Source organism: Ambystoma mexicanum, chromosome 1q (genome assembly GCF_040938575.1).
Source record: "Ambystoma mexicanum isolate Mex_15411 chromosome 1q, UKY_AmexF1_1, whole genome shotgun sequence".
Taxonomy (NCBI): Eukaryota; Metazoa; Chordata; class Amphibia; order Caudata; family Ambystomatidae; genus Ambystoma; species Ambystoma mexicanum.
The window spans coordinates 1,409,779,273-1,409,791,672 of record NC_090922.1 but is presented as its reverse complement, the minus strand read 5'-3'; the positions used below and the strand labels follow the sequence as shown (position 1 = coordinate 1,409,791,672).

General features: G+C 44.7%; 1 protein-coding gene across 3 annotated transcripts in view; it reads left to right on the top strand.

Moving 5' to 3' along the window:
* Nucleotides 1-12,400, top strand: part of RAD54L (RAD54 like) — a 454,404-nt gene that overhangs the window by 380,652 nt on the left and 61,352 nt on the right. For all 3 annotated transcript variants that reach the window (XM_069642281.1, XM_069642283.1, XM_069642282.1), the window contains 2 exons: nucleotides 2,302-2,380; nucleotides 4,770-4,949. In XM_069642281.1, coding sequence (XP_069498382.1) covers nucleotides 2,302-2,380; nucleotides 4,770-4,949 — 259 coding nt within the window. The remainder of the gene's footprint in view (nucleotides 1-2,301; nucleotides 2,381-4,769; nucleotides 4,950-12,400) is intronic.

Genomic DNA, 12,400 nt, shown 5'->3' with positions numbered 1-12,400 from the left:
CCACTTTGCATCTTTCATTCAATACAGGTTCCTTTATCGGTTCACCCCTCGACTCACCGGCTGTGATGAACTGCTTGGCTTTTCAGTATATCTGGAGTCCAGGACTGTACCACGGTAGCAGACGCCTGCCTCTGTCCTGCTGATCAGCGTAGGCATGCTCAGCGCACCGTTGACATCTGCTGCAACACACTTGGGCTATTATAATCATTGGTGGAATAGTCATAAGGACATTGAAAGAATAAAGATTTAAATAATTGTTACTTTTTCTTGACAGTCAAATATTTTAGCCCTTCAGCCAACACATGTTTTGACGAATTGTCTTTGTCTAGGAGTGATGAGTTCTTGAAAGACCTGAATGGTCTGGTTTCAGACTAAAGGTGGTTGATTTCTCAGCTCTGTTGTGGTTCACTCGCTTAAGTTAAATCGGTTCAGCAGGAAATTTCAAGTGTGCAGTGGCTGTGTAATAATTGTGTCCCTAATGTCGGCCAACCAGGAATCCAAGGGACACACTGCATCCCATGATTGTTGGCTGAATGGCTGAAATGTTTGATTGTCAAGAAATATTGACAATTAAAATTCTTTATTCTTTCAATTTACTTATGGCTACTCCACTGATGATTACATAGGCTAGCGCAACAATCCAGGCCCACCATTACACTAACATTGTTTACCTTTGGGGTTGGGAGTAGAGCCTCTAGGTTCTGGATGTGCAGCAAGCCGGGCTATAAATTAGGACGTCAAGCGCACTACTAGTCGGATCTACTCGAGCAATTAGAACGTAACACTTGGACTATTGTTTGCGGTCTTAAGATTCCATTTAGGGAGGCTTCCCGGGTGTGGGTTGGAAAGGGCAAGGTCGCTCCTCTCCTTGTCACCCGCTTGGTTCTCGCCGTCTTTCTCCTCTTTAACTGCCGAACTAGGATAGCTCTGTCGTTGTGCGGTCTGCCTTGCTTGTCTTGTGCTCGCATGCTCCACCTTTTATCCCTGTGGGGAAGGGAAAGGGCTGTCAGATGTCTGTGGTTGTGGTCAATTGCCTGACTCTGCCTGACCCTTGTGTTGGGACATGTCAGGTAAACAGCTTTAGTGTTAGTCCATTGTTTTTTGTGTCAGGAGAAAGTGTTTGTGTCGGAAAAAGGGGGCAGGGTGACATGAGGAATGATATTCTTCGTTCTAGGGGTTTTGATAAATTCAGAAGGGTTACATTGGTAGGGGTTGTGAAACAAACGGGAATGACCGGGGTTTTTATCATAAAATGACAAAGGGGAATTGTGGGAATGGTAGTGTTTGGTCTGAGCAGATAGGGAGTGCTGGAAATAATAATCAAAGGGATGGGAGGGAGAATGACTGGGAGTTTTCGGGTAGAAAACCACCGGAAAACAGGGATTCTGGAAGTTGTGGTTTTTGAGTGTAAAGGGGTTCGGAGGGGATTTGGATAAGGGAGATTCTTTAGGTGTAAGGGAGGTTGAGTTGGTATAAGGACCTCATCTTCCCCATCCCTTTCTACAGTATAATACCACGCCTCACCTGGAGTATTCCACTTAGCACAACCCTGGGTTCCATTAGCCAGGTGATCCTTCCCCACTCGTCCACCCGCAGGGTTTGCATCTGAGAGAGCCAGCCTTTCCCTGGCCACCTGAATAAGGGATTCCCGTGATCTACTTGGGAGAACACCCTTGGGTTTCTCACCGATGTGAGGAGGAGACAAGAGGATAGAGGGTTGGCTCTGACTCAAGTTTCTAAAGCGAACCCTGATTTATTTGGGGGAGGCCTAGTCTAAAATGCCTCTCTCAGCCTGTGAAGAGCCTGAGTCCAATAAATACTATGTGCAACACAATCCTGAAAAAGATCTTGTTGGATAACCATCCTGTGTCCTGATGACCTAAAACCCGGCAGTGGTGGTGAAGAAGGTATCTAGGAAGAGAACATCCTGGCAAAAGAGATCTCGGCCAAGAGGAAAGTGTTGGGCGTTTAAAACCCCAAAGACTGTGAGGCAAAGACACTAGATCCTGTTCCTAAGAGGACATTTGATTTTTGTTCAATTTGATTACCTCAGTGAAACCTAACCACTTAGCTTCCTGGTATAATAAAAAGCCATTGAACTTAGACTGAGTGATGAATTAGATGGACTACTGATGCTTTCATTCTGTTCCTTAGCTAAATGTATTGTATTTCTTGCAGATGGTCTTACAACCAGTTTGTCTGTGATTCTGTCCCTTCAAACTACCTTTTTTAGCTCTTTGTGTGCTATTTCATTTATGTAAATGATCAATGTATTCAGTTGATGCCTTTATCCCTTTCTAGGTATCTTTACGTGAGATTGGATGGAACGATGACTATTAAGAAGAGAGCGAAGATAGTGGAACGTTTCAACAGTCCCTCGGTGAGTACAGTTCTTGAACAGCTGTGCATTGCTACTGGCCTGCCTGGAACGTGGCATGATACAATTGAGAAATGTTACACCTGCTGCCTTGCTATCTGGCTAAAAGTTCATTAGATCGTGCAAATAGTTCGTTTTTATACTTTTATTTAAAAAAGAAAGCCCATACAAGAGACCTTTTAATTACAGTAGTAACAGCCTAATGTGTATAAGAAAGTATGTCATTAAAGTCATACACCCGAACCTACCTCGCTAATAGTGTGTGAACACGTGATTCGTGCACATCGGGTCCAATTGCATAGAAATAATCTCAACATTGCCCTTTTTTTCATACTCTCAAGGAGTGTGCAGATGTTGGGCACTTAAAGCTCATTGGGATCATTCTACTGCTGGAGCATCTATTGGGACATTATCCCCTCCCAGTGGGTTATGGGAACATGTGCAGACTCTGGAACTATTGTGTAAAATGATTGCCAATGATATAGTGAATACGATGCTTCAAAACATGGTGCAAGGCCAGATATTATTTATTTAGCAATTATGTTAATGCAAACATGCATTTATTATATATATTTTTATAGAACATGTAAAAAGAAATGCCACACCTTTCTAAGGATTATTTTGGACCTAAAACGGGGACTAATTGTATACCTTAAATCACAGGAGCGGCCACATAACCATGCTGTAATCTTCAGTTGCCCATCCATAGGTCAAATACTGTATTGGGCACCTTGTCTAGAAGACTACTAACCGATTGCAAGTTTTTTTTACATGTACTAATTGGTGCATTATACATAAGACATGTTTATGTATTTTATTTCAAAGTGTGTTTGCAAAATGAACCTAGCACACTGTATGTACCGTGGATATTCCGTATTTTTACATTTATCAGAAGCATTCGTCTAGTGGTGAACACTTCCATTGCTAAACCTTAAACTCCATTGTGGCTTTAGTAAATCAATACTAGAGCCGTAACGTGATGTGAGACCTGGACGGATTTTGCTTATGTGGCATTCTGTTCAAGTGTCTGTCTTGGGAAATTGAGGGGTTCCCTAATGTTTTCAACTAGTAACAGAAATAGAAGAGGCAACTAACCGTGCAATTGTGTGGTCAAGGTTTTACTGGCTTCAAAGTGTTATGTTAGGTAATTTGTAAGTTCCTACCCTACACAAAAAGCCTAGTTTTCAAGCTTCTTCTGAACACCAGGTGGTTTTCCTCCTTTCGCATGCATTCAGGCAATTTGTTCCATGCCTGAGCAGCCACGACTGTTACGGCCGTGTCCTCTTCCCTGTGCTCTTCTTATGCGATTTATTTTCAACAGAAAAGCTTTTCCTGATTGCAGATTCCTCGTAGGTCGGTGTACTATCAGCCTGTCCCTAATGTACTGAGGCACAATTCCCAAAATAAATTTATGGGCCAGAGTCAGTATCTAAAAGGCAACTTTGGCTGCCACCGGCAGCCAGTGTAGCTCTTTCCTGGCAGCAGATATTGGATCTTTTCGTGTCGGTTTAAAAACAATGCAGACAGCTGTATTTTGGATCTTTTGTAGGGTTTCCATGGACTTTTTACTCAAAACTCCCAATAGGGAGTTGCAGTAATCCAACCGCGAAAGAATAACTGCTCTGACCAGTTTAGCACAGTTTTCTTTCATAAACATTGGTCTAATTAGCCTTAAGATTCTTAAGTAGTAGTTGGTATTTCTGACAGTTCCTTGGTCCTGGGCATCAGCATTCCGGCTTGCTTCAATGTACACACCAAGAGTTTTAACCTTGGCCACTATCGTAATTGGGCTCTTCTCTATAGTGAAGCAACCATATGACGGACTCAAATTTTCCCTCGCTTGTCTGGATCCATAGATCATTAGCTCAGTCTTAGCCGCGCTCAAACATAACCAGTTACTCGACATCCATTTCTTGATTTCCTGCTATGTTTGTGAGCTTCTCTTGATCCTTTGAATAGTTTCCAAATATCTCCATTGTGAGCTGAAAGTCGTCAGCATAGTTGCAGAAAAAGAATCCTAATCTCTCCAACTCCAGGCATATGGGCTGTATATATATATATTGAAGAGCAGGGGCGTAATGAGGAGGAGTGATATTGGCACGTGAATGTCTATTTGTGTTCCCCCTTTCCTGCTTCCTATGCCCCCAGCCAGTTGTCTGTAGCAAGAGAATATAAGATAAGGGTCTTTACCAGTAGTTCCAACATAAAAAAAAATGAGTAGCCCGATATGCAGCTGTTTTTAAATGAGTAGCTCTAAATAGTAGAATAGAACAGGCTCATTGGATTCCAATGAAAGCTCCAAGTTTATGTTCTCCATGAAGCTATGAGCACCTGGATGATGCTTTATGGCACCTTTGTTAATGTAAAACAAATTGTTGTAAATTGTTTGCAGAGTCCCGAGTTCATTTTCATGCTAAGCAGCAAAGCAGGAGGATGTGGCTTGAACTTAATTGGTGCCAACAGACTGGTGATGTTTGACCCAGACTGGAATCCAGCAAACGATGAACAAGCAATGGCGAGAGTGTGGAGAGATGGGCAGAAGAAGACCTGCTACATCTACAGGCTGCTGTCGGTATGTCAATAATTGTGATTTTCTCCCCCAAACACACATTTAATTTGAGCCAAATATTTTTTTATTTATTGGCATTTGTAATGTGCCCTTGCAAAACATGTTGGCTACAGAGTGCCAGAAGACATGGGGACAGACCAGAGACAGAAATGCATATGGATAATCTTAGCAGATGAAAAGAGTTGATTCTTTAGGTATTTGCGTAACCAAATGTGGTTGCCTTCATTCAGAAGGTGGATCGGTATACCATTCCACCACTTTGGGACTTGGTCTGCAAGTCTGCAGTGTCCATATGTGGTTCTCCCGAAGGTAGGAGTTTGGAGAAGCGAAGAGTAGAGTACTGAAGGGGCCTAGCTGGGCAGTATGTCTTGAAGCAGTCGTGCAGATAGATGTACCTAATGTGTGTGTGGCTTTGTTGACCATGCAAAGCACTTTAAACTTGTTGCATGAAGCAGCTGGGAGGCATCCTATAGTTAAGGTAAAGTCAGTTTACATACACTGTTTATACAATTCAATTGCAAATAACATTTGACTCACTAGACGGAATTGGATTACATGTTTCCAAAACCTAGTTCTAGGCCCATCCAAACTGGAATGTAATATGGGAAAATGTGGAAAGGTTATTAAGAAAACCCAAACAATGTTTTCCTCCAAGTCCCAATAATTTTCCCATTAAGAAAAAGTGCTTCCATTGAACACCTCTAGCGTGAAAAAACTGCTGGGTGTATTTGCACCATAAGAAACAAGCTGGGCACGAAGCATTGCAGATGTCTCCTATTGGTGTGGGGTAACACCATCAAGGCATTTTTAAAATATTCAACAGAGAAGTGGGTGGTACCTGTCCCCCCGCCCAAAAAAAACTTGTATATAACTCCCATGGTGCTTTGCAGATGAGAAGCTTTTCATAAATTACAATCTGCCCATTTTATTTGTATTTTTTGTTCAGTGCAAGTGATTCCCGCAGTAATCCCAAGTCCTGGGGGAATCCAAAAAAAGAAAAGTGCACAAAATATTTGGTGGTATTTTTGAGCGCGGACATAGCTTCGAGAAGTAACAGAGCGATTTACAGAGGTATACAACAATACAGATGCATAATGGCGCACATTTCAGGTAACAGGACAGGTAGAGGTTACAGAGTGGAACAGAGGAGGGGTACAGCGGTACCGGGGAGGGGCAGGCAGCGTCTTGCAAAGCGGGATGGGCGATGTGATGGCCTAGGTGTTGAGGCAGAGAAATTCCTTGAAGAGGTGGTTCTTGAGTTCTTTTCTGAATTGTAGGAGTGCGGTGGAGAGTCGGACGCTGACGGGGAGGAGGTGCCATAGTCTTGGGGCATAGGCAGAGAATGCCTATTTTCTGGTCTTTTCCTATTTGCAGCAGCAGATTTCAAGTCTGCACGTGTCCTGGATTCTGGTGGTGTGTGCTGTCCACTGAAGATGCTGAGTTTCTCCACCAGGTAGCTGGTTTACTTGAGGGCGACTGCCTGATTGACAGAGGTCGAAGTGGGCGGGAGCGGTGCTCCCATACTTTTTATATTTAAGTTGCACAGTTCCTATACTTTTATTTGAAAAAGAAACCATTCTGGAATGGTTTAGTTGTAAAATAAAAGTGTAGGAAGATGTTGGAGCTTGCACTTCAGTGCACTGCCGTGCACATTCCCATAAATAGCAGGTGTGTTTGTTTGGATTGTGTGTGGGAGGGGGCGCAGAGATGGGATTTGTGGGGAGCGAAGCAGACCAGCAGGGAACATAGTTCCACTACTTCTTTTCGTACACTTCGACCACTGCTTATTGATGATGCAGCCAAAACTTAGAGGTGATTTGTGCATGCAGTGGGAGTCAGTGAAGGTTGATGAGGGCCGGGTCGTATCTGCGTAGACCATTTGTCAGTCCAGAAAAAGTTGACACCCCTCAATTAAGGCAATGTACTTTGTTGGCCGAAGACCAACCGCCTCATGTGTTCAGTATTAGAAATATATAGCCATAAGCTTGACTAAAGTGTGGCCATTTTAAGGTGACTGAAATCGCCATTTTGTTTTTTCTAACGTTTGCCTTTTGCTCTCTGTTAAAACTGCTTTGCTGAAAACTTATTCTGCTCCGCTAGTGCATAACGCAAGGCCACGAGAGACATGTTGAAACATAACGCAGCAACCCAGACAGAAATGCCCGGTCTCCTCCCTCACAAATCCTTGGAAGTAAGCAGCGAGGCATTCTAATCAGTACACAGGTGCCAGCTAGTCTCGTTAATACAGTAGAAATGTTAGAAGCGAACATTAAATGGCTTGAATTATGCTCTTCTTTGCGGCCCCCCTTACCTGAGCCCTGTAGAGCCCTGGAGAGCAAGTTGACCCCCAGTACACAAATAGAAACTAGGAGATAGCAAGGCCTGGAATGTGTCTAACCCCCTGCACGCAGCTTGCTTGCAAAAACAGAAGTATTGTGTTCTTTAAAACAAAGACTTGTCTGTAGGCCCCCCAAAATTGCAAACTGTTGCTAAATGAATGTTTGAAGGTGTCATACTCGTCACCATTGTCGATCATTGTACCCAATTCAAAGGAAATGTATTGGATGTGTCACTGATGATTGTAAGATGCTTGCTTTGTATATATGTAACTGTTGTACGATTCTCTCTCTTGCGTCCTCCGAGGTCTGGAAACACACGTCGCGGGGCATGGGACCCAGTTGGCCAACTGAGACTATTTGCTTTGCAATAAACCCTAGCTTTTGGGAATACAACCTCGTGTCTGGCGTATCAGTTTGTGTGTGGTGATTGTGCCTTGTTTCCATAAGCGAGGGTCCCTCAGGGGCCCCTTCACCTTGATGAGGTGTGCAGCTGTGTGTAAGACACTTCTCAGTGGAACAAGGGAGGACGATGGGAGGCCTTTGAGGAGTGCATTGCCCCCATTTATAGTACCGTTGCTTGAACAGTGGATCTAAAGTTGTACGGAGGGAGGAAAGGCTTGACTTTTTCACAGCATTTAGAGGGTTGCATTTATATTGGGCATCTGGTGGGGAGGGGGAAAAGAGATCCACATGTGCAGTAGTGGAGCCCATTTGGTGGAGAAAGTTGTCCTATTTTGGGAATACTTCATTAATCTTGCAAGATTTATGCAGTAATGTCAACTGCTTCTTTTGGAAAAGAAAATGCGTCCTACAAACCGGAGAACAAAAGGTGTTAAACAGGAAATCCATAAGGAAGAGGATTGGGGGCCCAATAAAAGAGGGGGGACACATGGTGAGGTAGAGGGAAACTAGAACCAGTAATAGGGAATCTCTGTCTCATGGAACTGAAGTAAATGGTAGAACAAAGCAAGGTCAGAAAACTAGAGCAGACAGTTATACGCAAGAACGAGAGGCTTGCTTGGATGAGTGATCTTTGATGAATGAAAATACTGCCAAGCATTGCAAAATTGAAATGTAGGAGCACGGGCCGAGGGAAATGCAGAACCAAAGGGGTGGAGTCCAACTATGGAAAAGTCATTTTATTTTCTTTGGTGGAGGTGGTGTCGGATTCACCCAATGTGCAGTACACATTTCAGAAAGATTGAGTAAGAAGCCAAATAATTTACAATTTATTCTTTAGAGCAACACATGAAACCCCCCAAAAGAAGCCGGATCACTAACAATGCACGGGTGCACTTTGCAACACATGTTGATGCTGACTGTGCCAAAATAAAACTCTGAGCACTGTCTCGATAATCTATGCTACCATTCCCACACACACAGTGATGGTTGGCACTTCTCCCGCTGTCATGTGAAGTCGCTGCTGGAACGAGGATCCCAGTCTGTGGCGCACACAAGTGGGCACAGGTACACAAGTCTCACTTTGAATGTAGTGCTGAGCTGAAGAAACGTGATCCTTTTTGTGCCTACATGCGTACACAGAGTGAGGCGTGGTCACGAAACAAAAAAACGTCAAAAATAGGTGATTGTGTAATGGTAAAGTGATAATCCTGGGGGCCTCCCTAATGAAAGGCGCAATGATCTTGGCAAAGAGAGAATGTCGGAATCCCAAAACAGTGCCGCCCCCTTTCATGCCATTGCACACAAAACAGATCATGCCTCTCGTTCATGCTACTTGTGCCAAAAGCTATGAAGTCTGTCTCATCAATATATTCAAGCATTGACCCTTTAAATGATTGTCATGCTGTTAGTGCCCAAAGAACATAAGGGTGGTCTCAAGAAGATAGGCCTGCGCTGGCCACTATTTATACTAACTTAACCAGAGGCAAATCATGTGGCCTGTCTCAATATGTGCCCAAACTGTGTCCCGCTACAGCCCTTTCATGCGCTAGTACTCTAATCATAGTTTCTAATGGATAGCATCCTCCCACAGATTTCCCATCATCCGATATATGCTGGCTAGCGGGTGCTGCCCTCTGAACCTTTTTCCCCAGCACTGGGTGTTGTGTTGTGTGCCTCGGCAGCTGCCAACTCTGGCAGTTCACTCCTCGACAGTTGACGGTGGCCGCCATATACAACGCCCCATGACCTCAGTTGTTTTTCCAAGCCCACAGCACGCTGCATCAGGAAAGTTTCTCAGTGTATTTTGTCTTTTTCTTTTCTTTTCTACCGTACAACCATGTCTGGGTAATTAAATACTGGTTCAAGCGCTGCAGAGACTGCACCTAGACAAATTACGATTACGGACCCCATAAGAACTGCGTGTAGTGTTTGGGCACTCAACGTGTTTTTTTCTCGGAGTGTAGCTCCTATCAGGCGATGAACCCAAAGGCAATTCAGATTGCGGGGCCAAATTGTCTCTGGGTGCATTTCATTCTGTCCCCCCCCTACATCTAGGGATACTCCCATAAGCCAGTGGCCAGAGGAGGGAAGGGTGTCGGACCTTGCAACATCTAGAAACAGAACCTTCCAGAGAAAATGAAAAGGGGGACACAATCTCAAAAGCACCATAAAAGGTTGCATTCCATTAGTGGTTCACACTACTACTCCTCTCCTTCAGCCCACAAGAAAAGAAAAAGCCAATCGCAACAAAACAAGAGGGAGGATGAGTATTTTTTTGTCCCCCTCTAAGAAGGTGAGACATCCGACAGTATTGAGGAATGGTCGTATTTCATACTTAATTTGCTGAAATCAATTTTGGCAGTGCTGTCTGTCCTTACATCGATGAGTACAGAATGTCCCACCGGGGCTACACATGTCGGCATGATACTGAAAGAGAGCCTCCGTACACCTGAAGGCTTGGACCCTGTACCAAAAAAGAACACGGTGATCTATGCTGTGACACCGGTTCAGGGTTAAAAGGCCGTGACGAAAATGTTCGAGGGAGAAAAGACCGAAGATTATTTTTCCGAAATAACCTTCGGTCTTGTCTCCCCTGAGCATTTCTGACTTGGCCCCCACCCCCATCCACACCTCCGCATCCCTACTTACCTTGCGGCTGTCGCAGACTCGCTGTGTCCCTCCAACACCTGTTCCCTTTCACTTCTGTGATCCAGAACCGGCGCTGCAGAGTCCTTTACTTTACCAGGAGCTTTTTTCTCTTTTTGGGGATCGGCTGCAGGGGACACCTCTGCAACCCCTGTTCACAATTTAGTCAAAAAGGGAGCGGGGGACACCCCCACAGGCCTTAGCAGCGAATTGGTGATATGCTAGAACTTGAACAGCCGATATTTGGCCAAACCACACATTCAGTCTTTTTTTGAGTCATTTTGGATGATTCCTGTGACACCAGCAACGAGAACTACGACAGCCAAAGCTTGCACGTCAAGCGTGTCTTGGCAGTAATTTCCTTCTGCTATCCAGGAATACTGCATATTACGTGCCAGCTTCTAGGATCATGCAAGATATCTACCATAAAGAGGGTGACCCAGTACCTTTTGGCATAGAACCTTTGGGACTATTTGGCGAGCGACACAATCATGGGACCTCCAGACTTAGCAGGGGGTGGGCCCTGATTTTCAGGGGAGTCGGATCTCGACCCTACAACGGACCTTGAAGATGCGAGCAGACTGGGCATATTCCCAGTCCACACCAGATGACCACCCAAGCATGACCTTCTGGCAAACAATTCAAAAGGTGGTTGACACCTTGGAGCTTGGCACTACATCCAGGTCTGTTCAACAATATGACCAGACATACATTCTGGACAATTGCCTGCAAAGGGAGATGTTCTTTCCCTTTACGCCAGCTGTCACTGACCCATTAACAGCACAGTGGCAAACCCCATGCTCGAAGCAGTCACCAGGGAACTAGCCAAGAAATAAAAACTGCTGCCTATGGATCCAAGGCATTTTACCCATGATAGCCACTGGTGGCCCAGACGGCCACTGCAGGCTCCAAAAGCTTTGTGTTTCGGTCTTGGCCCCCAGCCAAGAAAAAAGCTGCAGGCCTTTGGCAAGAAAAACCAGAGTGGCTCTTCAGGCAATAAACACATCTTGCGCTTTAGCAAAGTTTTCACATTGCTTCTGCAAGATGGTGCCAGAGGCAGTGAACCACCTCTGTGACGGCAAATTAGAGTTCGGTTCTGAAAAATGGAGGATGGAAAAGAGATTGCTTGGCAGGTGTTGCAAAAAGGACTGACCCGACAGGCTGTGTGTGTCTGGCTATGGGGACAGCTACCTTACTTCGTAGGTACTCATGGATAAGTACTTCCAGCTTTGCTGCGGAAATGCAGTCCAGAAATGCACGACATTCCCTTTGATGGGGTACAGTTATTGGAGTTGAAAGCTGATGAATCTTTAGAAAAATGTAAAGCATCGGAAACCACACTTAAGTCCATTTGGACTGGCGGTCCTGCAACCAGTAAGTCAATCACTTTACTGAACAGACTATGGTCTGTGCCTTCATGTCTTTTCAAACTATTGTATAGTGCTGGAAATCCCGTTTCCCTGCAGTCAGAGGTGTCCAGAGACCGTCTACTCGGCCGGGGACAGGCAGAAGCATACAGAAAGGCCAAAGTGCGTGAGTGCCGTTGGCAATCTCCTCGCAAAAACCTCTTTGAATTCTCAGCACTTGGTGCTGGTGGGAGTGAGGATCTTTGGGGTTTTGCGCAAATAGGGAAGGCATTACTTCGGACATCTTGATACTTCATGGTATTGCTCATGGATATTGCAGTCCATTCATTTGAAGCCCCCCTGGATCATCCCCCGCCTAAGAAAGTACCATACTCAGAACCAGCTGTAATGGAATAGGTTTAGAGCCTTCCCCTAAAAGCAGTGAAAGAAAGGAACCCTGGACAAAGAAGGCAGAAAAAAATGGTACTCTCCCTACTTTTTCGTGCCCTAGAAAGATGAGGGTTTACATCCAATTGGGGCTCTTCAACAAGTTATGAGGAGGAATAAAGATGGTGATGTTGGTCCACATTGTTCATGCCCTGGAGATCTGAGACTGGTTGGTGTCCATAGACCTTCAGAGAACCTATTTGTATGTACACATTCATCTGAAGCACAGGAATTTCTGAGGTTTGTGATTGGCGAGTTGCACTACCAATGTTGC